Raw genomic sequence first — 27448 nt, forward strand, 5'->3', positions numbered from 1 at the left:
AAACTCGGGGGGCTTAATTTGCTTGAGGAGGAACTTCTTCTCCTGGATCACAGCAGTACTTGATGTAGGAGGCGAGTTTGGAACCTGTACCTGGGGTTGTGTCTGAATAAAGGTTTTCTTAACGTTATTATACGATAATCGACGTTAGCTTAGCTATCTCATAAACAATGTAGCTACTTAACTTTTTATCAACTCTTATACACAGCCAGACTTTGATAAAAAGAAGTCTTTATTTGTATTTACATGGGCATAGCCCTTTCGAATACAACGTTCCCTGTGATGATAAGTCAATTGTTACATTTAGTTTGGGAAGAACAACGTTGTATTGCATTTATCTACAGGAACTGAGTAATAGTAGGGTTTTGGGTCATGGATCTTCAGGAATCGATAAGTCATTGGAAGTTCAGGATATCCTTTCTGTTGGAATCCATACTTCTCATGGCGGCCCAACACTTTAATCCTGTCGGCGGGGATTACACGGGTTACTTCCTCATATACATATGAGTTCATCTCAACCCTGCTCAACCTCTCTGCCATAAGGCATAGTCCCATTCCGTTCCCCTAAAACAGCGTAAATCGGTTAAGACATAACTCTAGGTCATCGCCTTCGTTATTCGTTTTCTTTGACGATCATCCCGCTGTTCTTCGAGATTCTGAGAAAAGTTCCCGGCTCACCAGGACCACCCAACCGTAGGACGGACCCATGGCCCATCCTCCGCACTTTCCTCGGTTTATTTTAATTATGTAATTATCTAACACATTAATTTGACAGGTAACAATCAGCTTCCTTAATTAAACCTTTACGCACTGGTTCCTTCACGTAATCTTATCACGTGACATAGAAAAACAATATCAAACAAGTTCTTTATTAACATGTCATCATATTTATCTTTGAAATATAAGGAGTTCCGCCCGTAGGCTTGTCCATAATCCACCCGAAGGCTATCCAGTAATCCACAGGAATCACTATTCCAAGCTTCTGCCCGTAGACTAGTATACGGGCCTCGAGATCCAATCCCGAGTCATGTTAGCCTCTTGTGCAGGACCCGGAAGGCGAGGGATTTACGGCCAGAGCCCCCCCTGGCACCCAAGCGTCCTCCTGCTCCAAGTAGAGCTCAACGAAGAGACCTCTCGCGGCTCGGTCCACGTTCCCGGCGCGGTCAACAACCCCCTTGGTTAGGGTCAGGCAGGCAGTCAGGGGTAACTGAAACTGCCTCTCCCTTCAGGCCTTCAACCTGAGGTATAGGTATTCATTTAATTTGTAATTCATAAATCAAACAGTGCTCTAGAATCTCTAGCAAGCACAAACATTTCCATTAATCGACCTTGTTGTTTGGCAACTGCTAAGGAATTATTCTTTCCTTTCGAATGTATCAGCACTCGTTCCAAGGTGTCTTGCAACTTGGCAAGATCCTTTATATTCTAGGTTAGGGCGTACCTTATTAACCCAACTTGGTCAACCCTAAAGTTCATTGGATACTTTAGTTTCCGGTTTATAACTTTCCTTATTTAGAAGGATATCCAAGAATACATTCTTTTGCAAGATAACTTGCGTAAGGATCTGCCATCCTTGTTGAGGGTTTTTACCCTTTCTTCTTGTGCATCAATCACAAGACTATATGACTTCGTACTTGCTGCGCAAGTCCTGCGATGAAATAATCCGTTTTAGTTTCTTTAAGCTGACGTATGTCGGACCTAGGGTCTCTTTTTAAGAACCTCAGGGACAACCCTAGTTTTTTTACCTTTACGAATTTATTGACCCTACAATCAGGGAAGGTAGTCAAGTGCTTAAGGTATAAACATTTCTTTGGTCTTTAAATCATTCCCAAGGCATATTTTGCAACATGGTATTTCTAAGTTTAGATTGATTTGGTTATCTTTTGAAAGGTAATATTGAGATCACCTCGGCACGATTTGTTATCCTTGTGATAATTGATTTTTCAGTCCTAAACTTTATTGCTTTGAGATAGGTAAATTCAATTTAATCTTCATTTTTCCTTGCAAACGAAACTCATGCCAAATAACAATCTTTTCCTTGCTAAGATATGCAATTAGCAATGATAACTTCCTAGTAATTCGAGCAACGTAAAAAAAAAACCTTTCATGAATTTCATGATGATTCGTTACAAAAAAAAATAGGGTTAATGGTGCAAGATGCAGTTTTTATACCTTCAGGATTTAACTGAAATATACTACTATAGTAAGTAGATAATCTTGTTCGTAATTCGTTATAATGCATGATGCTATTTGAAGGAAACTATGTTCTATACATTATCATTTGTTCGATTAAACTAAACTCCTTCATTGTAAATAACTCGGAAAATTATATCCTATCCCTAACAATTCATCTTTGCATGATTGACTTAAAACCGATATAAAACCAAGAAGGAAAAACCTGGTTTTGGGGTGAGATATCCACATGGATACCGGGAGATGACCCTCCCGCAGCTACTCCTTGGACTTTCTTAGGCGGCATCGCAGTTCGAACGTGAAGACAGCTTTTACTCTTTCTTCCGGATTTCCACCGTCTCTCTTTCGAGGCAAGAAGTCGTTCAAAAAGTTGACCACAAGAAGGGATAATAAGACCTCTAAAATCCTAGCTTCTTCGGAGAGGGAAAGGTTTATAAGCTTAAGAGAAAAAGGGTCTATAGGATATAATCACGGTGAAAAAGGTTATGTGTGAGTGTGGCTTTACAAACATCTATGAAAGCCCTTGGGAGATCTTTTGGACACTGGAGTGAAAGGACTTAGGGGTTTTTCAAACCTAGGGGGAAATTTTGAAAGATAACACAAGGGTTTATAGTATGGGGGAAAAGGCGTGTAAGTAAAAGGGAACACGGGTTTTAGAAAGGCTTAGGGGTGTATAAAAAAAGAAATATGAGGGTTAAAACACGGGGTTTCAAACACAAGATGGGACTTATGGATTTAGGCATGGGAAAGGGAAAAGGGTTTATGAGGCCAAGGGTTGTGGGGGTTTAACGGCCCTCGGGAAAGGTTTAAGGCCTTTAAGACCGTTGCGGGGTGAAAAGGGTTTCTAAAGGTTAGAACCGGGAGGGAATGAAAGGGTAAGGAAGGGTATAGGAAGGGGAACTTGAGGGTTTTAAAAACCCGGGGGAGGGGGGGAAGAATTTATGGAGTGGAAGGGATATGAGGGGGTGAATGGGGGCTTGATTAGCCCCCCCTTAGGAAGCTTCACAAGGAAGTTTCCTTTATCCCACGTGGCGGGGGGGGGGGGAACAATCTGGCGGGGGATGAGAATTCTGACGGTGGCCGACGATGGCGCTGTGGGGAGAGAAGCTGGAGGTGATAGGCGGCAGCGGCGGCAGCTTGGCGGCATCAGGCGGCTCTCCTTATCTTCGTCCTCCCTTTGTGGCAGCACCAGCAGCGCCAGAGCTTGCTTCAACTCCCTCCCGGCCTCCATATCTCAGCCGCCCACCCTGCTTTTATAGGGGAGGGGAGGGAATGCTCCCCCCCTTGAGTTGTCCGCTTGCATGGCGAGGGGCCTGAGCAAGCTCCAGCGAGGAGCTTGCTGGCCCCCTCTACCCGCCCTCGATGCTCCAACACGATGCGCCGCCACGAAGGCGTTTTTTTAAAAAAAATTATATATTTAATATATTACAGCCTATCTATTTATAGACGTGAAAGGGTCCTCCCACATTTGGATTTTGCATGTGGGACACAAAAACTCTCTAGAACCGCTCCACATTTAATGAAACTTTTGGTAATTTACTATCTTGAGGTTGTTTTAAAGAGCTAATCAACATGTAATGATTTTTAGCTCAACAGCCTCATGCCAAATTTTCAAAACATAGACAAGAAAAAAGCCTTTCTCACAAATGAGGAACCCTTGAAAGTTGAAGGAGAAAAAATATAACTTGATGAGGATTCAATACCTGCTTAGGTAGAACATAGAAAAGCCAACATACCCAAGACATTGGAGGCATGTAAGGAGGAAAGCATGCAATGTATTGCAAATGGGTAAGCATTTTCATTCCTTTTAAGGACATATGCCCAAGGTGATATTGCCAAAGAGATACATGTGGAATTGCATCCACTACCAAAACAAGGTTAGCTAACCGAGATACAAACAAGAGGTAGAGAGTATTGGACTTAGCACCACATGCAATGACAAGATTCCCACAGGTAATCTTCCATGAGGAATCACCAAACGAAACTACATAACTTGCATCATCGAAAGTGCCAGCAGAGATAAGACTCTTCGTGAGAGTTGAAACATGACGTACATCATGAAGAGTAAATATGCAACTTGAACCAAACTGCAAAACCAACTATCTCTAGTGCTAGATCATTATCCAAACGGACAGATCCAATCAAACTACGATAGGAGTGGAACCACTCTCTATAAGGGATCACATGAAAGGAAGCCCCTAAATCTATCAACTAGCATTGAGTATACTCTAACAAAGCATTGATGGTAGAGTGATTACTGCAGAACGTAAATCACAATGACAATGCACGGCCCATGAGACACTAAGGATGCTTCACAATGACAATGCACGGCCCATGAGACACTAAGGATGCTAGATTGAAATTGTAATGGAGCACTATGTTTGATGCTAGATATTTTGAGGATAGGTTTTGAAATATAGACATAGCCACATACATAGACACACACAGATGCAAAGGGAGCCAACTGCCAAATGTTTGGGAATACAGATGGAAAAGTGCATTTTGTCCACGAGCTAGAAAGTTTGGTGGCACTAGATGATTTGGAGGTGGAGCCCAAACTTTTCCGAGAGGATCTCAAAGATGTTATGCAAGTGACACACAAAGATAAAGATGCACAATACATGTGAGTCATAATACACACAGGGAGACCATGTGATATCTTCATTGCCATATGCTACTTTCCACCTCCAAACTTAAGCTATGCTTCACGAGATGGGTCACCATTTGATGCATTATATGAGGATATAGTGAGTTATGCCGGCTTGGAATATGCACTTTTGGTAGGGGATTTTCTGAGAATATCATGAGATATGCCAACTTGGAACATGTACTTTTGGTAGGGGATTTTAATGCCCAGACTGACACAATGACTTTTATATATAAAAAGACGCCATATTCAAAGGAATCAATACAAATGAGGTGGGTCTACATGGTCCAAGATAGCTCTAGGAGCTGCACATAGGTTGGCCATTTTCAATGGTCTCTCATGCTGGCTAGGATCAGATGTCCTAACATGTTGGAACCACAAGCGAGGAGCAAGTGTGAGAAATCAGAGTTTGCAGCAACACAAGAGGGAGATGAGAGCTCAAAGTACAAGAACAAAATCTTGCTTGCTAAGTTGCTTAGAGTACAACTTGGATACACTCTCTCACACTTGATAGTGACCAATAGGCTATTTATATAGCCTATGCCAAGCTAGGGCTAGGGTTTCCCTTGCCCCTTAAGGTCATTCACATCCATCTGCCCTCATAGACCCTTGCTTAGGAAAAATTCCCATACCTATATTCTAACACCCCCCCTCAATGCCAGGGTGGCATTGCATCACAAGACATGTTAAAGTTCCCCCCCTCAATCAAATGGGATGCCTTTATAAATCAGGCTACAAGGATATTCATAGGTAGAGGATGTTACAAGACTCAAAAGAGTCGGGCATCTGTGGATTGAGAGGCAAAGTTGGCCTTCAACTCCTTAGGTACTTGTGGAACACTGGGACACTTACTGGTGATATGCCTGGTCTTTTTGCATTTATTGCACTTCATTTTGTCAGGATATTTCTTCCAGCAATTGCTTACAATATGCCCTTTTTTGTGACAGAAGGAGCACTTAGTAGAAGCAGTATGGACTAACACTTGCTCAGGGGAAGTAAATGCTAAAGTCCCTTCAATACGGTTTCTCTTCTCTTCATCCAGGCAGGACTGGATGGTACTTGCCAAGGTTGGGTTCGAGATATTAGTTAGGGTAGTTACAAGGGTTGGAAAAACCTTCTTCACAGACTTCAAAAGGATGGCAATGGCATCTTCATCATGAATGGGTGCTTAAATGGAGGCAAGCTGTGCCATAAGCCCCTTCATATGTGAAATAAACTTTCTTAGATCTTCTCCATGTTTGTACTCCAGGCTCCAAAAACTCAATCTTGAGAAACATCTTAGAGTTCTTTCCTGTAGCACCATAGAGCCTTTCAAGCTGATCTCACTTCTCCTTGGCAGTGAAGAGTTGCTCAATATGATGAATTAAAAATTCATCTAAATGAACCATGATAATGGCCTGAGCCCTTTCATCATCTTCTACATCAAGGAGATTGGATGGGTCAATAACTTTGGTCCCTTTTATGAAGGGCCAGTAGCCTCTTTCCATCATTTTGTATTTTACCAGGACTTGCCAAGGATGGAAATTTTTTCCATTGAACTTGCAAATTTGAGGCCTTACATCTGCATAGGCCATGGCCATTATAGGAAGGTCTTACCTATTGCTTTAAGCAATGGCAGTGTCTAGTCCTTTACAGGTGGCCAAGTACAACCGAATAGCAGAACTGATAGCCAACTTTTAAAGTTGTAGAGTTGAAAACGGTTGGAAATCATACATATGCAATATCTCAAGATAGGATTTAGGAGGTCATGTCCTGCAAACAACTCTTGATTTAAGCTTTATTGTTTTCCTAGGTTTCAACAAGGTGAGCTTTGACTGGACTTTAAGCTCTTCCTCATAATGTGGCCTATTAGAGGAGTTCTTGGTGGAGCACGGCTTATCAATCAACTCTATGCTCTGGGATGAATCAGAGGAGAGTACAATAATACTCATATCTCTGATGTACCAGCAGCAAACTGATATTAGGATATGGTCTATGTGTTTATAGTTGTACACATAGTCTTACAACCAAGTAAAAAGAGGTTAATGACATAAAGCACTTGATGGATTTAATTTTCTCATAAAAACACCAAATTGAGTCGATATCCAGCTAGCAACATGATTGTAAAATGCCACATTAGTGCTTACAAGCACTCATCTTAAAGTTTTATGCCACTTGAGATGTGAAATGTGGATTGTTTAATGAACTAAGGAGGTCCACCGAGGGTAAGAGACTTTGAAATAGAGCTTTCAAATCTTCAACCAACTTTGGAGAAAATCAATCAGTGATTAGAATCACTGTTAGTGCTTAGAAATTGAAAAATTTAAAGAATGGAAAAGCTTGAAGCTTTCTGGCTATGGCTGCCAGAAGACAAGCAATTAGGGTTTGCCTCTATGTGGCCAACAGAGATGGAATTTTGTCAAACCCTTTTAGGGTTAGGAAGCCCACTTGAGGAGCTATCATTGCCCCAAGAAGCCCGTCATGATTGCGCCTTCTACAGTGCGCACAACAGTACACACTGATGTTGAACCAGATCTGCACCTGTCTCTGCGTTTTTCACAATGCCGCCTTCCATGACGCCCAATGTTGGCCTCTGATGTGCCACGCTAGGTCGCCTTGTGTTGGTAAAGAAGACTTCAGTAGAAGTCAGGAGCTGAAATGCTCTCCTTTGGCTTCCCTAGGTCCTCCAAGGTCAAGGGGTCAAGGTTTGGCTATGGAAGTAAGAAGGAAAAGATGAAGATGATGGAAAATCATATGCACTTTGTGAAGCTGAGGATAGAGGAAGCTGAAAGGATCAGAGGAGGCTCTAATACCATGTGAAAAATCAGAGTTTGCAGCAAGAAAAATGTGCACAAGAGGGAGATGAGAGCTCAAAGTACAAGAACAAAATCTTGCTTACTAAGTTGCTTAGAGTACAACTTGGGTACACTCTCTCACACTTGATAGTGACCCATAGGCTGTTTATATAGCCTATGCCAAGCTAGGGTTAGGGTTTCCCCTGCCCCTTAAGGTCATTCGCATCCATCTGCCCTCATAGACCCTTGCTTAGGGTGAATTCCCATGCCTATATTCTAACAGTAAGTACAATGGACTATCTAATAGAGTAACCATCGATAATACCAAACATCAAGAATTTGAGATCTTGAGAAGACTGATTGGGGCAGCACTAGATCATGCCATCTTGACCTTTACTGTCTCTTGTAGACACATGAGTGACATAATACTATATCCCCCCAAGCACCTCAAATATCACTTTGCAAAGGAGACTTCGCATATATAGTCGTTCTGTGCATGACCTATTACAGATGCTAGATTTGAGCAAATCCCTAGAATAATGCACGAGAGATTTGGCTGAGGCCTTACACACTTCAACTATGTATGCATTCCCACTCACCTTGCTCCCATGCAAACCCCCACACTCTACGGCTTCCCAACATGGCTGGCATGATGATGAGTGCAGGGATACATGTACGTGCCTAAAGAGAGAGATCGCTTTGGGCACACAAACACATTGCCAAACAAGGACCTCTTAAGACACCTTGCGTAGAAGAAGCAAGACTACTTGGCAAAAATTGAAATAGGTACATACCAGCTATTTCTAGGACAGGATAGCAAAAGAGCAGGGAGAATATTTTATGAGAGACAACCCCCCATATAGATTGCATCACTTGATACTTGCTCCATTATGGGAGACAATTGCATGATGTAGCAAGACAGACACCCATGCAGCCCCCACAGGCCCACAGGCCAACACAGCAGTCCTTCTTCACCACTAAGATGGTCAAAGAGGCGAAAAACCTTGCTGTGTCATGGGAGAAAACCCTAGAACTCTCCTACCAAAGCACAAGAAACCCCGCCACCAATTTGTCCTGCCAAAAGGCACTAAACCATTCCTTTCATTGCTTGCCATAACATATCCATGTGGCATCATCCCACCCTTAGTCTAGTCAGGCCTTAAGGACAAAACCTCACATCATGTATTATGGTCCTTGGTAGATGCATAATTCCTTCACCTAACATGTGAACATCCTACATTTGGGGTCTTGAAAAACACTTGGAACAAAAACAATCTCCTATTGTCAAACAATTAGTTTGGTTTATCATTTGCAGGTTTCCTTGAGGCAGTGATTAATATGTATGATGGCCTTCAGCTTAAGCATATAGAAATTCAGTGTTATCCATTGTAACTTCCGTCCAAAACCGCACCATGATATGGCAAAAGCATGATGGCTATTCTCATTGTTTCCAAGATTTTCTGGTTCCTCACAAATGAAATAACTGCCACATGCCAGATGTATGAACATAGTTCAATTGACTGAAACTTATTAATGTGCAACGTTAATGATTAGATCTAAAAACGTTGGCACAGGTGAAGTATCACTGCTTTGTAAGTGTACTCTCATATTGAGAGGTTATTACTCTGACAATACTAGAAAATGGAATCGCCTAAAGAAGGATGTATGTGCAGACATAAATAGGCTGCTTATATGCAGCCCATGTAGGTGTACTCTCATCATAGACTAATCTATTCATGACCAAAAAGGAGACAACTACAGCTACATGGTTATCTCACAACAATTGTGTCAAGCCAAGAAAAGGAGCATTCAGAAAAGATTTCTCATTGACAAACAGAATATCAACATTTACCACATAAACCCGAAAACAGTTGCACAGAACTGAAGCAATAACCAACCATTGACAATGGAATCTGACAATGAAGTGGAGTGGCTTTTATTTCACTGAATGAAGTAGAGAAATACATTTTCCGTCGCGTATTTTGTGTGTCAGTAGCCCTACACAATTTCCACCATCAAGTTTTAGTAGGGGATATAAGTCTTCTTCCTTAGAAATACGTGATTGTCAACTTTGAACACATACCTGAGCTCCAGTGAGAAATGCTGTCCCTTTGGTACAAAAATCTGCAGCACTAAGTAAGGTTGTACCAACTGAAGTCCTGTGGGCCTGTCAACCCGTCAGTAAGCTTTCACCATTGACCAATGTACAGGATGAATTCCATGTGATCATTAAGTTTTTTCAACTCAAAAAACAATGCACAACTCAACAATTAGTAGCAAAGTTACATTTTGAAAAATTAAATAACAAGTGTTGCACCTAATTTTTCATCTTTAGGAAACTGTATTTTTGAAGACATTCCACCAGAACAAGTATACACGTAACCTTTCACAGATTTGTCATAAATCTGTTAATAGCAAAAGACTTTTCTTAAATAAAGCGAGGTGGTAACTTTATTGATCAGGTGAAGGCCAGAAATATACAACAATAAACAAGTTCGGACTTTACCTTCTGAATGTATTTGCCTGAGATTTTACAGTTGACTACAGGATTGCTGCCCTGCATGACAATTGTGAGCATGAGGCCTAACAATTGTGATTATTAAGTATTAGAACAAATTTTCTCTTGGAAAAAAGTGTATGTGGTGCATCTCAGGCAACCACTCCCTGCTCCCCTATATGTCATGTCAAGTGGGCTAGCCTGTATCCTCTTACTCAACCATCAAGTGAAATAGTCAAATGGCTGGTGGAATGTGTTTCCAAGTATGCTTTGGAGGCAAAATTTTTTGAAATAGGGTGGCTGCCAATGTCTCTGTATATGAATTCTATGACAGCTAAAACCACCTAAACAAGCCAAAGATATGCATAATGATGCGATGAATCACCTAACCTAGAATGTTAGCAATTTCCCTGTACAGAATACATTGGCACCACATAAAGTGGGCTTTAATGCACATGCCAAACATGTTTGTGTAAATACATTGGGCTTATGGAGACTATCACAAGAAGTTTTCGGCATTTTCCCATGTGGGAGAAGGGGCTCTTTTCCCTTGTTTTTCCGATAGTCTTCAACATCGTCAGCTTCTGAATAGGAGGCACCGCATTGCTAGATGTGGTGGCGGGTGGGAGGTTGCCAGTCCCAGCCCCGGGATGGCAGCCCCCCCACTCCCAACCCCACCTCGCTAGGTATGTGGTCCCTCCCTCACAGAAGCTAATGATGATGATGTAATTCACAATGTGGGAATTTGTAAATAAAACTTCTTGTGTATGTAGCAGCATGCGATGCATGTATGCATGTATCCTCGAGCCACTTTCTGCTCTTTTGCATGCTGTATGCATGTATCCTCTAGCCACTTTCTGCTTCATTGATGCAGCTGAGCCATGTAGATCAATGTCTGATATATTCAGACCCATAAATTTTGGCCCAAACCCCACGAAGAAAGGGGGAAAAAGAGTGAGTTTGTAATGGTGAAGATGTCAATAGAAACGCATGGGATTATGCCTGCAACATTTAGCCACAGGAATGAGATTGATGGAGATGCCCAATGAGAACGCAGGGAATGATGTCTGTACACAATGACGCCATGCCCGATAATGGTGCAAATGAAGGGGTGCCCACGGTGGTGGGGGGTATGACTAGTAGTAGTACCTGGGCGCTGAAGACAGTGAACGACAGGCCGCCTTGGTATTGCGCAAAGGCACGCGATGGCGTTGCAGGGGGCCGAGGCACTCCTCTGCTGCTTGCTGGGAACCAAAGCGTCTGCGTTGTCATATTCTCTCTCTCTCTCTCTCTCTCTCTCTCTCTCTCTCTCTCTCTCTCTCTCAAAATCAATCAAAACCGAAGTCACGAAGATGCAATGCGTGAATCAATGTTGTTCCTCAGAGAGTCAATCCCGGCAAGAATGCAGATCAACCACCACCTTAATCGAGAGCCAAACCACCACCTTAATCGAGAGCCAAAGAACTGGCATGACACAACCATTCCAATTCTTCAGCGTGTCGAAGACAATCATGTCAACCAACCCGTTAAACCAAAGCAAAACAAGAGCTCATACAATATAATGGGGTTTACGTTCCAACAAGATGGAAGATATCCAGCAATGCTTACAGCGGTGGGCGTAGCATAAGAAGCCAGGTTCAATCAATTGCTAGGGATGGATTGGTAGAGTTCAAGAGCTCATACAATATAATGGGGTTTACGTTCCAACAAGATGGAAGATATCCAGCAATGCTTGAGCGGTGGGCGTAGCATAAGAAGCCAGGTTCAATCAATTGCTAGGGATGGATTGGTAGAGTTCAAGCTCTACTTATATAGGGTCTTGTGAAGGTATCTAATAACTTGTCATGATAGCATTGTATTTTTCTTTTTAAAATAATGTAGAATTTTTTATGCATAAAAACAACTCTTCATTTCATCTATGTCTATAATACATTATTATTTGAGCTACAAGTTCGGGAGGTGTCGAAGCACTAGGGAGCTCTCGAACCTAACTCCCAAACCAAACCAAAGTTTACATGTGCCATTAATTGCTCATGATTGGGGGGAGAGAGAAACGTAAGTGGTCATTAATTGCTCATGATTGGGGGCAGAGAGAAACACGGTGTCTTTCCACCACCACCTCCTCTCACTCTCATTCTCACTCGCACTCTCACGGGCAGCACATAGGAGCAAGACATCAGCAGCGTGCAGGCAGCAGGCACGAGCAAGCAGGTCAGTCCTCTCTCTCTCTCTCTCTCTCTCTCTCTCTCTCTCTCTCTCTCTCTCTCTCTCTCTCTCTCTCACATGACTCCCTCCAATCCAGTAATCCGACTCCCACAATCTCCAGTCTAGCACGTAGTCCAGTCCGGCAACCACGCAGTCTCTCTCTCTCTCTCTCAACAGTCGGCAATCTCAGTCTGTGGGGGGCAATACACAACGACTCTCTCTCTCTCTCTCTCTCTCTCTCTCTCTCTCTCTCTCTCTCTCTCTCTCTCTCTCTCTCTCTCTCTCTCTCTCTCTCTCTCTCTCTCTCTCTCTCCATCATTGGACTGGGCCAGAAGAATTGGGGGGCGGAGGGGATGTAAGGGCTTTGTAGCTATACCATACAGTTATCACCGAATGCATCTATATAGGGAGTAGTAGTGACTCAAAGCCCTCCCTTGTTTCTACACTATGTGTGATTCCCTATACCTAGTAGTGAACCCTCTTATGTGCGGTGTCACGAGGGTGTAGTCCTGGGATGTGTCTATGTTGTCCCACTTTTTGGATTGAATAATACAAGAGTATACCTTGAGCTCACATATCGTGTTACCTTTCTGTGCCGTGTTGGGTGCGTAACAAGTGCAGGTGCATAACGCTTTGTATCAGAGCAACTCTTGCTCGGAGTGAAGGAGTGCTCACGGAAGCAGGAGAGAAGATCCGGTGCCTTGAGGAGAACGAAGTCGTAACGACCCATGTCACGTCGACCCCCATCGCATCGGCCCCTAGCGTGACGTCCTGACCCCGATACTACCCACCGTCTAAAGACGTGACGTGGCTCCCCCGCGGCACGACCACTTCCACCACATGCGAGACACGGCTTCCCCGCGCCGACCACATCACGGCTTCCCCGCACCGACAACACCACCAACCACATGGAGGACGAAAGGGAGATTGCCAACCTCCCAACAATGGAGGAGAGGAAGAAGAGTAGAGGGAAAGAATGGAGAGTAGCCCAAGAAGAGAAGGTAGTCGGACTAGAAAGGCAGTTGGAGGGCATGTCAGGCATGTTGGAGTCAATATGGAGGAACATGCATCTATGAAGGAAGAGGAAGAGGAAAGGAAGAGAAAACTAGAAGTGGAGCAGGGCTATAGAGAATGGGCATTACAACAACAAGAAGAGGATAAAAGACACAAGATGCAAGAGGAGATGGATAGGATGGGTAGAGAGGAGATGTCTAGGAAGGCACAAGATACAAGGAAAGAAAAGGAGAAGGTAGTAGAAATAGGAAGCAAGAAGAAAGACAAGAAGAAGGAGAAAAAGCACAATCGAAGACAAGAGGAAGATAGTGACAGTTCAAAAGATGACTATGGAAAATTCAAGATGCCCCAACCAGCCAAGTACAAAGGAGAGAGAGATGGGCTGGTCCTGAAGAAATGGATCGCAGAGGTGGACATGTACTTGAAGTACTCCCGAATAATCGAAGACAGGAAGGCGAAAGTGGCAACCATTTACTGGGAGGAAGACGCTGCTAGTTGGTACCTGTTGGAGCAAGAACAGGGCCACACCATCTTTTTGTGGAAAGAAATCCAAGAAGAACTGAATGACTACTTCATTCCAAAGATGGAGAATTTCAAAGTGAGAGACGAATGGAGAAACCTCAAACAAACACAAGGGAAGATGAAAGAATATGTCAGCAAATATAGGTAGATTATGCTGCAACTACCAAACATGGATACCGACACCAAACTACATGGATTTTTGTTTGGGATGCAAGAATGGGCGAGAAGAGATGTGGAGAGGCAGGAGCCAACAAGCTTAGCAAAAGCCATAAGAATGGCTGAAAGATTAGTGGACCTAGAAGGCAAAAGAACGGCCCAGGGGAATCAAAGCAAGTTCAACACCAACTACAACAACAACAACTCATGGAACCAAAGGCCCAGTGCCCCTAGAGGGTCATTCACATATGCAAGGAGCCAAAAACCCACCACTACAACGGCCGTGTCGCAAACCACATTGGTACCAAGAGGAGGAGCAGGAAGATGGGGAAACAACCATTACAGACCAAACCCTAGTACATCATACGGACCCACAAGATCAAATACATCATGGTGGAGACCCCCAGGCCCTTCCGGGATCAGATGCTTCAGATGTGAGGGCCCACACTACCAAAACAGATGCCCTGTAGAAGATACAACCTCATCAAGCGGGTCAAGGGTGAATGCGACTAGCGCATATGGAGGAGAAGAACCGCAACCCCCGCTTATCCAAGAAATCCCAAGCAGAAGTGATGAAAGTATGGACCACCCAAGGGTAGGGATAGTCAGTGCTGCCAGACCCCAATGCATGGTGGCCAGAGTAGCAGCAGTCCACCACCTATACATCAAAGGCAAAGTGAGTGAAGAAAACCAACCCATCATGGTGGACACAAGGGCCACGCACAACTTCATTACCCCAAAGTGCACAGCTAAACATGGATTGAAACTATCTAAGGCCCCAGAAGGATTAACAGTAACATTTGCACAAGGAGAAGCCAAGGAAGTGAAACAAGTCTTTGCAGTCCAAGTGGAAGCTGGAAAGTGAAAAGAAAAACTCAACTTCTTAGTAATCCCCATGGATGATTTTGAAGTGATCCTAGGCTTGGAATTGTATGACAAGTATGTCATTGCAATGTTCGGGAAGGGTGTGAATGAAATGATGCTAGACATGCAAGGAGAAGGCGTCAGGGTACCCTGTGAAAGAATGCAGTTGCCTGGCTGGACCCCAATCAAAGTACAAATGAAGGAGAATAAGCCAGGAGTATCTTTTCAAACAATGAAACCAAAGGCCACCCAACCAAGAGGCCAAACCCAGATAGCACCGATCCAAGGGACCATTATCAGGCCATGCATCATGACGTATAGTACCAAGCAGGTAGAAAAATCAGTCAAACAAGGAGATATGGTCTACTTATGCATGATCCGACCAATTGAAGAAGAAGATGGCAAAAAGCCCAAACACCGAAGCAATAGCACAGAAGTGACAGAAATACTTGAAGAATTCAAAGATGTAATGCCAGCAGAGCTACCCAAGGGTCTACCACCTAGATGGGATGTGGATCATAAGATTGAATTGATGCCAGGGTCCACCCCACCGGCCCGAGCTCCCTACCGCATGAACCACACCGAACTCATGGAATTGAAGAAGCAGCTACATGAACTAGAAGAACAAGGATTCATCCGCCCTAGTAAATCCCCCTTTGGCACCCCAATGTTATGTGTCAAGAAGAAGGATGGGGGACTTAAGCTTTGTGTAGATTATAGGGCCCTCAACAAAATCACCATTAAGAACAAATACCCAATGCCCCTAGTGGAAGACCTCTTAGATAAATTGCTCGAGGCCAAGTACTTTAGCCACATAGACCTTAGATCAGGGTACCATCAGATCCGCATAGCAGAGGAGGATATCCCTAAACAGCCTTTCACACCCGGTATGGTAGTTTTGAGTGGTTAGTGTTAGGATTTGGCCTAAGCAATGGGCCAGGCACATTTTGTGGCCTCATGGATGGAGTCTTCAGGCCTGAGATAGATGTCTTTGTCATTATCTACATCGATGACCTCCTAGTCTATAGCAAAACTTTAGAGGAGCACAAGCAACATTTACGCCAAGTTTTTGAGAAACTGTGGCAGCATCAATTATATGCAAAGCCTGAAAAATGTGAACTTGCAGTGAAGGAGTTGGAGTTCTTAGGCTTTATTGTAGGAGCAGCTGGAATCAAAGTGGATCTTGAGAAAGTGGAAGCTGTCCAAAGATGGCCTATATTGAAAACTGTAAGAGAAGTGCGAAAGTTCCTTGGCTTCATAGTATTTTGCCGAAGGTTCATCAAAGATTACAGCCTCATCACAGCCCCCCTCTCCCACCTCACCAAAGAAGATCACTCTTTTACATGGGGGATTGCGCAACAGGAAGCTTTTGAGCAGATGAAGAAATGCATGAGTCAAACCCTCGTCTTAAAGGTGCCGAATTTCACCAAGCCCTTTGAAATATCTACAGATGCATCCGATTATGGCATAGGAGGTGTACTGGTGCAAGAAGGTCACCCCATAGCTCATGAGTCGAAGAAATTTACCGATGCTGAAATAAGGTGGAGTACACATGAGAAAGAAATGTTGGCAGTCATCCACTGCCTCAGAAAATGGAAGCACTATGTTCAAGACAAGCACACAATAGTCTTCACCGACAATATCTCCCTCAAATACTTCCAATCACAACCCAAGTTATCGGCAAAGCAAGCTCGATGGCTAGACTTCCTAGCAGAATTCAACCTAGAGATTAAACACAAGCCCGTCTCCACTAACAAAATAGCAGATGCCTTGAGTCGGAAAGCTGACCTGAAAGCTGTCAGTGTGGTCAACAGCAACTTCATAGAATTAGTCAAAGAGGCCTTAGAGCAAGATCAATAGATGCACAAAATAATCCGAGATGTGGAAGCAGAGAAGACCCCACATGGAATGTACACCTTGGAGGAGGGTATCCTCTTTTTAGGCAAGAGATTGTATATCCCCAACAATTTGGAGTTGAAGAAACTCATCCAGCATGAGATACATGATGGCAAACTTGGAGGACACAAAGGGCAAACCAAAACCTTGGAGGCCCTTAGGAAGCAGTTCTTTTGGCCCAATATGAAGGACGAAGTCATCGACTACATCAAAACCTGCCCCACTTGCCAAGCGGTCAAAGCACCCCGTTCCAAACCAGCAGGATTACTACAGCCATTACCCATACCCAACCACCCATGGGATGTCATCAACATGGATTTCATTGTGGAACTATCCGAGTCCCATGGGTACACAATCATCTTTGTAGTGGTGGACTATTTCTCCAAACAGTCCCATTTCATCTCGGCCAAGCCACCACTAAATGCCAAGGAGGTCGCACGTTTTTTCTTCACACATGTATTCAAACTCCATGGTTTACCACTAGCAATAGTATCAAATAGAGATGGAAGATTCATGAGCAATATGTGGAAGGAACTCTTCAAGACCCTGGAAACACAATTGAGATTCTCCTCATCCTTCCACCCGGAGACAGATGGACAGACAGAACGAATCAACCAAGGCATTGAAGACTATCTCCAAAGCTATGCCCGAGTGGACCAAAAAGACTGGGCCTTGTATCTTGATGTCTTGGAATTCCACTACAACATCTCCATCCACTTAGCAACGAGGTACACCCCCTTTGAATTGGCCACAGGCAAAGAAGTCATTATACCACTGGCCTTAGCATCCAGAGCGGCCAAAGCTGAAGATCAAGATGCATAGGAGTTCCTAAAGAAATGGAGAGATCGAAATGCAGCGGCTAAGCAAAGTCTAGAACAAAGTAAAATCACTATGACTGAGCAAGCCAACAAAAGAGGAAGGCCATACTATTCACTAAAGGAGACATGGTCCTAGTCAGCTCTAAGAATATGTCACTTCCCAAGAATATGACTCCCAAGTTCAATCACCGCTACTATGGATCCTACCGAATCACTCAAGTGTTGAACGAAGTCACCTACAAACTTGACCTGCCAGACAGTGTGTGTGTTCATAATGCTTTTCATGCTCGTCTTCTGCGCAGGTTCTATCCCGACAACTAATGGGGACAACGCGTACCAATGCTCCATTCCAATGGTCCCTTCGAAGTAGAAGCATTCCTCCGACGGCGGGAACAAAGAGGATTCCCCGAATACCTCACCAAGTGGCGTGGGCGTCCACTCAAGGAGGCCACTTGGATCTCAGAAAGCAGAGGCTTGTGAACGCGACAAAGACGCCTTTGCCCTTTGGCTCGAGGAGAACCCCCTGCTCCTTCAAACGACCCTTGAGCCTCTCCACACCCAACAAGGTAGCTCTCGATCATACACCCCAATATGCCTCCACTCCTCAAATGTAATTGAGTCGAGGGTGGACCCGCATGGTGATTCCAACATCAATAAATCCAACAAAGCCCCAAAATCTAGTCTAGATGGGTAGACACTGACCAGCTTGCTAGGAAAAGGCTATGTTAAGACCCCCAAGTCCTAGTGCGGCAGACACTAGCCAGTTTGATAAAAGAGACTGTGTTAAGACCCCGCAGTCATATAGACTGGCAGACACTGACCAGCTTGATAGGAAAAGCTATGTTAAGACCTCAGATGAGTCAAATAAAAAGCGCTACCCTTAGATTGCTGAGGACAACAATCCAGTAAGTGGGGGTGAGTGTAAGGGCTTTGTAGCTATACCATGCAGTTATCGCCGAATGCACCTATATAGGGAGTAGTAGTGACTCAAAGCCCTGCCTTGTTTTCCACACTACGTGTGATTCCATATACCTAGTAGTGAACCCTCTTATGTGCGGCATCATGAGGGTGTAGTCCTGGGATGTGTCTATGTTGTCCCGCTTTTTGGATTGAATAATACAAGAGTATACCTTGAGCTTACATATCGTGTTACCTTTCTGTGTCGTGTTGAGTGCATAATGAGTGCAGGTGCATCACAGGGGGGTGACAACCAGTGGCCGGAGATAGCGAGGAGGATGGGGCGACTCGGGGGGGGGGGGGGGGGGGGGGCGGGGGGCGGGGGGGGGGGGGGGGACAACAGCGTATCGGTGACGGAGCTGCCCAGTGTCGGAGATGGCCACCAGTGTCGAAGCTACCCAGTGTCGGGGATGACCGGTGTTAAAGCTGCTCAGTGTTGAGCCATGGGGAGCCTTTGCCGCCCCACACCACCCATGACAAACCTCTGCCGCCCTAACTAACTAGCTATATAACTAAGTTAGTTAGTTAGTTAGGATATTAACTACTATATATTAACTAACTGCTATATATATATATATATATATATATATATATATATATATATATATATATCATCGTAAATCAATGCCTTATTATCCCAGAGCTAGCAGTCAAGTTGAAGTAACCAATCACATTATTTGTGAGATTTTAACTAAAACAGTTGCTTCTCATCGATGAGATTGGGATGAACGTTTATATGAGGCATTATGGGCCTATAGAACCACTTATAAGGTGAAAGTGCAAAATACAGCCTTCAATTTAGTTTATTGAACTAATGCTATTTTTCCAATTGAGCAAGAGTTGCCTACTCTACGAATCGCCCTCTCGTTAAGCTCTATAAAGGTAATCGTCTTTCCTCATCTAACCTCGCCAATTATAAAATATGTTGCTTCAATGTATATATAGTTAGATTAGTTTAATTTAGTTAGTTAGTTAACTAATCTAATTTTTTTATTAGAGTAGTAAGTTTTTTTGTTGTTTTAATTTTTGTTTAATTTTATTTGCAGTTGGTTTATTAGTTGTTTTTATTGGTTTGGTATGTGGGTTGGTTGGTTGGTTTGTTGTTACATTTCTCTTTCTTAGTTGGTTAGTTAGTTAGTAGGTTGGTTAGTTTAGTTAATATCTCAGCAAAAAGGCTCTCTTTCTCTCTCTCTCTCTCTCTCTCTCTCTCTCTCTCTCTCTCTCTCTCTCTCTCTCTCTCTCTCTCTCTCATATGGGCAGGCCCAACGTCTTTGTAGGCAAATACATTGGCATGGCTGCAAGCATTAACTCAAATACATTGACCTGGTATTGTGTGTCTTGATATTTAATCTTTAAATTTTAAATTTTAAATGTGTTTGTACATATATGATGAGCCATGCCTTTGATAGAATTAGTTGATAACAAATTTCGTGGCCGTCTAATCAATATGGGGTGTTTGCATCGAGCAACTGGCAGAGACTATGTGTTGCGTGTTCGTAGGGATGTGCTTACATCCACAAGGTATGAGCGATGACAAGTTGCTAGGCTCAGGGCTCAAAAAGGGATTTTAGATCATGATAGACCCATTCATAGGGATATTGAAAACCTGCCTCTTCATCAAGAGATTCTAAGTGGTCATCATGAACTAGGCCAACCACAGTTTAGTATAGACTTGGCTAATGTTTTGCCATCAACGGATAGAACCATCCAGGGATTGGATCCAAATAACAAATCATATGGAGTTTAAATATTGCCATGAAATGGGTAGTTCAATATCATTATGATCACATTGATATAAAAACAATGGTAATAACAGAATGGGAAAAATCATAATGGAGTGGTTTGTGAGAGTGTGTCTCGCCATGTTGAAATTGTAAATGGGGATAATGATCCAGTTGAAGAGCATGTGGAAAATTCTGTGGTTAATGAGTCATGTGTTCATAATATTGTTGTTTTTTGTCCCAAAAAATGGTGGATTGTGCTCCATTTTACATGCTTTGCCTACAACGGATGTTCACCCGGCAACAACGGTACTGCTATTTCAAGAGCCAGATGTGCATCCCATGGGAAGTCTTTCTGAAATCTGCGAGAGGTGTTTAACTAAGTTGTGGAGATGCGAGACTTGGATGCAAGGGTCAATTTTGTTTGGAAGGCATTGCTGTCGAAATGGAAAAGTAATGTTGCCACCATTGCAACGTCCACCACAATCATTGCATGATTTGTTGCATGGTATGCACCCTCAGAGTAGGATATTTAAAAATAGCATACGAGCATATAACAGTGCTCTTGCATTTGTATCACTTGGAGCTAATGTTGACGAGCTATCTGTTATCGGGAATGGTTACACATTTAGAGTGCATGGCTCTGTTTATCACTGTATAGGTACTTTGCTTCCTAATGTGCAACGTCAAGAAAGGCCAAGATTTGCACAACTCTATGTTTATGATACCGAGCATGAGTTGCTTAATAGGCTGGGGGTTATGCATGATTTATTACCAAATTTGCTAGGGGAGCTTAAATGTATGATGCATCAACACAATGTATATGCACATGCTTTTAGGTTTGTGGGTTTGCAACTGCAAAATAATCCCATGCAAGAACTAAGAATGAGTATTTTTGGTGTTCAGAGAACCAGTAAACAATACTCTACTCCTACAACAACTGAGGTTGCAGCTATAATGCCGAGGCAGGGTGACGAGGATACTCTTGATCGTTGAGATATTCATGTTTTCACTCGGGGTGGTCCATGTGTTGTTATTTCAAACTTGCATAGAGCATATATGCCAATGCTATATGTCCTCCTCCTTTTTCCTATGGGAGATGATGGTTGGCATGTAAAGGTTCCCTATGGTAATGTCTGTGTTCCTATTAACATATATGAATTGTCCAATAAAAATTGTGTTACCCAAATGCACTTTTATGCATTCTGTCTTCAGGTGCGCGAAGATACTGAGGTGTGCATATTATGCGGTGGTAGGCTATTGCAACAATTTATTGTTGATGCTTATTGTAGTATAGAGCAGTGTAGGTTAACTTGGTGTCGTCAAAATCAATCAGTGTTGCGATCAGAGGTCTACAAAGGCCTGGCAAACATGGTGGGGGCAAACGATAATGGGCCAATGCAAGTTGTTGGTGCCTCTATTGGCAAGAAGATAGTTTTTCCATTGTCATTCACAGGTGGGCCAAGGCACATGTATCAATTATATCAGGATGCCATGGCTATAGTGCGATGCATGGGAAAACCTGACCTTTTTATAACAATGACATGCAATCCAAAGTGGTTGGAGATAACTAATGCTTTGTTGCTTGGGCAAAGTGCTTATGATCGTCCAGATTTGACTGCTCGCGTATTTCATAAAAAACATGCTGATTGAATGTACATGTTGTTGTAGAAGGATCTCTCTAGAAAGGTTGCAGGCTATGTTACTGTGATTGAATGTACATGTTGTTGCAGAAGGATCTCTTTGGAAAGGTTGTAGGCTATGTTACTGTGATTGAATGTACATGTTGTTGCAAAAGGATCTCTTTGGAAAGGTTGCAGGCTATGTTACTGTGATTGAATTCCAAAAGAGGGGGCTACCACATTCTCATACTTTGCTAATTTTAGAGCCGTCTTTCAAACCTTCTGAAGCATGTCACTACGATAGAATGGTTTGTGCTAAATTGCCAGATAGAGTTAAGTTTCCAACCTTATTTGAGACAATTTCAAAGTGCAACATTCATGGCCCTTGTGGAGGATTGAACCCCAAGAGTCCCTGTATGGATAAGGATACATGTACTAAGGACTACCCGCGAAAATTAGTGGACATGACAACGGTTGATAGTTCTGACTATCCCATTTATCGAAGACGAGATTATGGAAACTCTGTGATCATGAATGGTAATATTATTGACAATCAATGGATTATTCCATATAATCCTTTCTTGAGAAGAAATACAATGCACACATAAATGTGGAGGTGTGCTCGACAGTTGAAGCTGTTAAGTATTTGTATAAGTATGTGTACAAGGGGCAAGACCGTGCAACCATCAAATTTTCTATTGGGGTTGATTCAACACAAAATGCTAGTGATGTTCACGAGGTGGATGAGATTCAAAGTTATTTGGATGCACGATATGTTTCTACCTCTGAGGCATATTGGCGGATCTATGATTATGCATTACATGATGAAAAGCCTGATATACAATGTTTGGAAGTTCACCTACCTGGTGAGAACTATGTGGTGTTTCGAGATATAGATAGTATACTAGATGTTATGCAAAATGAAGACCTTCAAAAAACTACTCTTACTGAATGGTTTGTGTGTAACCGCGTTCATCCAGAGGCTAGGACTATTCGCTATCAGGACTTTCCAGTGTATTGGGTGTGGAATGCACGACATAAGATGTGGACTAGGAGGAAGCATTGGAATACATGTGGTTAGATGTATTTTGTGGCGCCTACCTGTGGTGAGCTCTAATATTTGCATATGCTTTTAACAGAGTGTCAAGGATGTACTTCTTTTGAAGATCTACGTACTATTGATAATGTGATCTATGATACTTTTAGGGATGCTTGCATTGCAAGGGGCATGTTGGAGAGTGATGATGAATATGTTGTGTGCTTAGAAGAAGCTGCCTTTGTGCAAACTGGTGCTCAACTCCATACTTTGTTTGTTGTAATTTTGGTCTTTTGTGAGCCAGGTCGGCTTGGCCATCTTTGGGAAAGATTTTTGGTGCCAATGGTAGAGGATATCACGTATAGATTGCAACTACAACATGTGTATGCCTCTCTTAGTGTTCTATAGCATGAGACATCTAACATGGCTTTGTTACATTTGCAAGACCTTTTGCACCATGTAGGGTGGAGACTCTCTGATTTTGATGGGTTGCCTAAACCTCATCAACCAAACTCATAACTACATGCTAACCCTCTTTTGCAAGATGAATATGCATACAACACATCGGAACAAAGTAGGGTTTCTGAATCCATGGAGGGAATGTTGAATGAGGGACAAATAATTGCCTTTTGTGCAATTATGGATGCTATTGACATAGATACTGGGGATATATTCTTTTTGGATGGTCCTGGTGGGTCTGGGAAGACTTTCCTGTATAAATGTTTGCGTGTAAAGGTGCGCAGTGGTGGCCATATAGCACTGGCAATAGCATCATGTGGCATTGCTGCCTTGCTTTTACCAGGTGGTCGTACAATTCACTCACAATTTATAATCCCAATAGAATCAAATAATCGATCCACTTGCAACATTCCTATTCAAAGCGACCTTGCTTAGTTATTGAGACATTTGAGCCTTATTTTGTGGGATGAGGCTCCTATGACCCATTGATATGCCTTTGAAGCGGTTGATAGAACTTTAAGAGATGTTATGAGTTGTGATAAGCCATTTGATGGAAAATTTATTTTGTTTGGAGGGGATTTTAGGCAGGTCTTGCCGGTTGTGGAAAAGGGAACACGTGAGGATATTGTTAATGCTGCATTGTGTTACTTTGATCTGTGGCATTACATAAGGGTGCTAAGGCTATTTGGGAATATGCGAGTGTCAACAACTAGTAGTGTAGTGGACAATGGGTTCATCTGTTGGATTCAAGGAATAGGGGATGGAGTGGGTATTATCAAAAGTTGTGTGTTCCACCTAGCATGGTGTTGAAAGGGCAGTCTATCAAAACCTTGATTGGTAGTGTCTACAGTGATGTGTCCAATGTGGGTGACTACACATTATATTTTAGTGAGCGAGCTATACTTGCCTCGCAGAATACAGAGGTGGCTACTTTGAATGATCATGCATTGCAACTGATGCCAGGGGAGGCCAGGCAGTATTATAGTGCAGATTTGATTACATAGACTGACGACTCATTTTTGTACTCTGTTGAGTATTTAAATACATTGGACCTTGGAGAGGTGGATTTCCTCCTCATTTATTGTTGCTGAAGATAAATGCACCTGTCATTCTTCTTAGAAACCTAAACCCAAGAAGGGGTATGTGTAATGGTACGGGTTGATATGTAAGCTTTCAATAGGAAAGTAATAGATGCTAAGATAATAACAGGGGAAAATGTGGGCGAACGAGTTTTTATTCCCCGTATTACTTTTATTTCCAATGCTGCACAATTGCCATTTACTATGAAATGGAGGTAGTTTTCCATCTGGTTGGCATTCGCTATGACAATCAACAAGTCACACGGACAGACTCTAGTCCATTGTTGGGCTTTATCTAAAGGCACTAGTATTTACACATGGTCAGTTGTATGTTGCATTTTCAAGGGCAAAATCTTCGCATGGTATGAAAGTCCTGTTGGGTGAAAATGATGGGGATATGACCACGAACTTTGTATACAAGGATATTCTTCAAAAGGTGCAGTAGTGTGCATTTCTTTCTTTGCGGAGATGTAGTTATTGATGACCATGTAGGGACACTGGTTTTGCATATATGTGAATTGCCCTTTGTGCCCTGTTTGGTTGGCATATACTCTCTTGAAAGTAAACAGTTTTTCATATTTCACTATTTATTTAACTTTTGTAGATGCCTACCCTAGAGTGGCATTATTACCCATCTTCTGACTATCAAAAGGAGCTACAGTGCACGTTGCGCGCAGTAACGAGTGATGATGATATCATAAGAAGGACACTTTCAAGGGTCATCAAGCGTTTATATGATGATGTTAATATTGACATTAAGCTCCCAGTTTTTATTGAAGGGGTACATTGTGGATACACACAATGTTTTCGGGTGCATATGTACGAGGTTGACCATAAGAAGAGATTCCAACGCTCTCATACTAATAAGATGTCGAGGCATTGGTTTAAGTATGGGTTCAAGGATTTGGGTTGTTTTGTGACACTGCATCAACGTTTGTCAATACCTACTGAATGGTTCTGATGCCAGGAGGCATATTTCACGGTGGATTCCGTGAGGTTTTACAGTGGATTTCGTAAACTTTGATGACCGGGGCTCATACACAAAGTGGATTCTTTATGCGAGAAGTTGATGGGGACGCCTGTCCTTTTCAGGCGTTTCATTAATTTAGTGTGTACATGGGTGATTCCATAGCGGGTGATTTCAAAAAATGCATATTAAATTAATAAACGTTTATGAGTTTAGAGTGCGCACTCGTAATAAATTAAGGTTAGGATTGATTTCTAACCAGTTGATTTATTTATGTAGCTGAAGACTGCTAGGTATTCACTTTTGTCGGTTTAATTGTATTATTTTACTAATGATTGTGAATGCTTCAGTTGATGTGTAGAGATAGCAGTAGTGGGCGGAGGAAAGCATTGGAGGATAGCGAGTATTCGATTTATCATTTATATTTTGATGGGCGCATACCTTAGGCATGACGCCTATATTTTGTCGCGCCTATTTATTGAGGCGTTGGATATTTATTATTATTTTGTATGCACATGGACGCACGATTATGTTATTTCTACTTGGACATTGTATTGGGCATGCCAGACTCTTTGGGCACCGCCCACTAGCTTTATTCCTATTTTGTGTTAAAGCAAACTCAAAAGCTAAAAGCTTGCTATTTTGTAATTTGGGCTATTATTTGAGCTTGAAGATGAATAATACATAAAATACATGCTTTGTGGAGCGCTCACACAAGGCATGGGGGGAGATTGCACCCAATTGGTCTCTTGTTCATGTCGTTCATGCTTTTTACATTGAAATTTGTGCAAAAAGTAGAGTTCTATTGTTCTTGGGGACCTTCTGGCATTCACTACGCGAACGTACAACATCCGATCTGCGCACCAGATTCACAAATGTTTGACAAGATATTATTATTATTGGGATGAAATGGTTTTTGTTAGTTGTTCCACGTATTTATATTATGATTTTTGTTCCAATGTAGGTGGTAAAGAGAGAGCTAGGACTATTGTATCATCCATGCGATTACCAATGGAAACTGTGGGATCATTCCCTGCTTCACCTTTGCATGTTTTGCTCAAGGAGGAAGATTTTGTTAATGAATCCTCAAAGAAGAGGAAGCTTTCTTTCTATTAGGCATCTTGGAGACATTGTCTTTTTTTGTTGGCATTAGCCATTTGTCTGTGGTGCTTGAAAACACTCGCATGCCTTATACTTGTCCTTCGTGGCTTGCTAATGGAAGGTCTCTTATACTTGGCATTCGTGGCTTCATTTTGACTAGGTCTCTTAAAGAAATTCTTTTTGTGGTGCTTGGTCTTTGTTTCGATTATGACCGGTTTTAGTATAACGTTGTTGTTTCTAAGTATCCGCAAAGCAAGCATGTGATCCCTTACATTAATGTCCAGAGGAAAGTTTGTAAGTATGGTGCATGGAAGAGATTGTTTTTGTGTTTGGCATTTTGTGTTACAAATTTTATAAATGACTTTTAGTTTTAAGTTTGGTAAGAGATATATATATATATATATAACAACACACAATGTTTTCGAGTGCATATGTACGAGGTTGACCATAAGAAGAGATTTCAACCCTCTCATACTCATAAGATGCCAAGGCATTGGTTTAAGTATGGGTTCAAGGATTTGGGTTGTTTTGTGACCCTGCATCAACATTTGTTAGTACCTACTGAATGGTTCACAAATGTTCGACCAAGTATTATTATTGTTGGGATGAAATGGTCTTTGTTGGTTGTTCCACATACTTATATTATGATTTTTGTTCCAATGCATGTGGTAAAGAAAGAGGTAGGACTATTATATCGCCCATGCGATTACCAATGGAAACTGTGGGATCATTCCCTGCTTCATCTTCGCATGTTGTGCTCAAGGAGGAAGATTTTGTTAATGATTCCTCAAAGAAGAGGAAGCTTTCTTTCTATTAGGCATCTTGGAGACATTGTCTTTTTTTGTTGGCATCGGCCATTTGCCTGTGGTGCTTGGAAATACTCAGGTGCCTTATACTTAGCCTTCGTGGCATGCTAATGGAAG

The 27448-nt window shown here is 42.5% G+C and overlaps 1 protein-coding gene across 11 annotated transcripts in view; it reads right to left on the bottom strand.

The window, feature by feature from the left end:
* The window catches only part of LOC148010129 (uncharacterized), a 96390-nt gene extending 84518 nt beyond the window's left edge, over positions 1–11872 (bottom strand). For 3 of the 11 annotated variants that reach the window (XR_015689662.1, XM_087672489.1, XM_087672482.1), the window contains exons 1-5: positions 11258–11708; positions 10118–10168; positions 9929–10016; positions 9695–9770; positions 9510–9609 (exon numbers count right to left, since the gene is read on the bottom strand). Coding sequence is in view for 10 of the 11 variants with exons in the window: in XM_087672489.1 (XP_087528615.1) it covers positions 9510–9609; positions 9695–9770; positions 9929–10016; positions 10118–10168; positions 11258–11380 (438 nt within the window). In the remaining variant the exon portion in view is untranslated. Of the gene's footprint in view, positions 1–9509; positions 9610–9694; positions 9779–9928; positions 10017–10117; positions 10169–11257 lie in introns of those variants that run through there. The other 8 variants (XM_087672485.1, XM_087672484.1, XM_087672483.1 and 5 more) reach the window with 8 other exon arrangements.
* Positions 11873–27448: the final 15576 nt, after the last annotated feature.

Source organism: Lygodium microphyllum, chromosome 30, assembly GCF_053477565.2.
Source record: "Lygodium microphyllum isolate KBCC chromosome 30, Lygodium_microphyllum_v1.1.10, whole genome shotgun sequence".
NCBI classification, from domain to species: domain Eukaryota; kingdom Viridiplantae; phylum Streptophyta; class Polypodiopsida; order Schizaeales; family Lygodiaceae; genus Lygodium; species Lygodium microphyllum.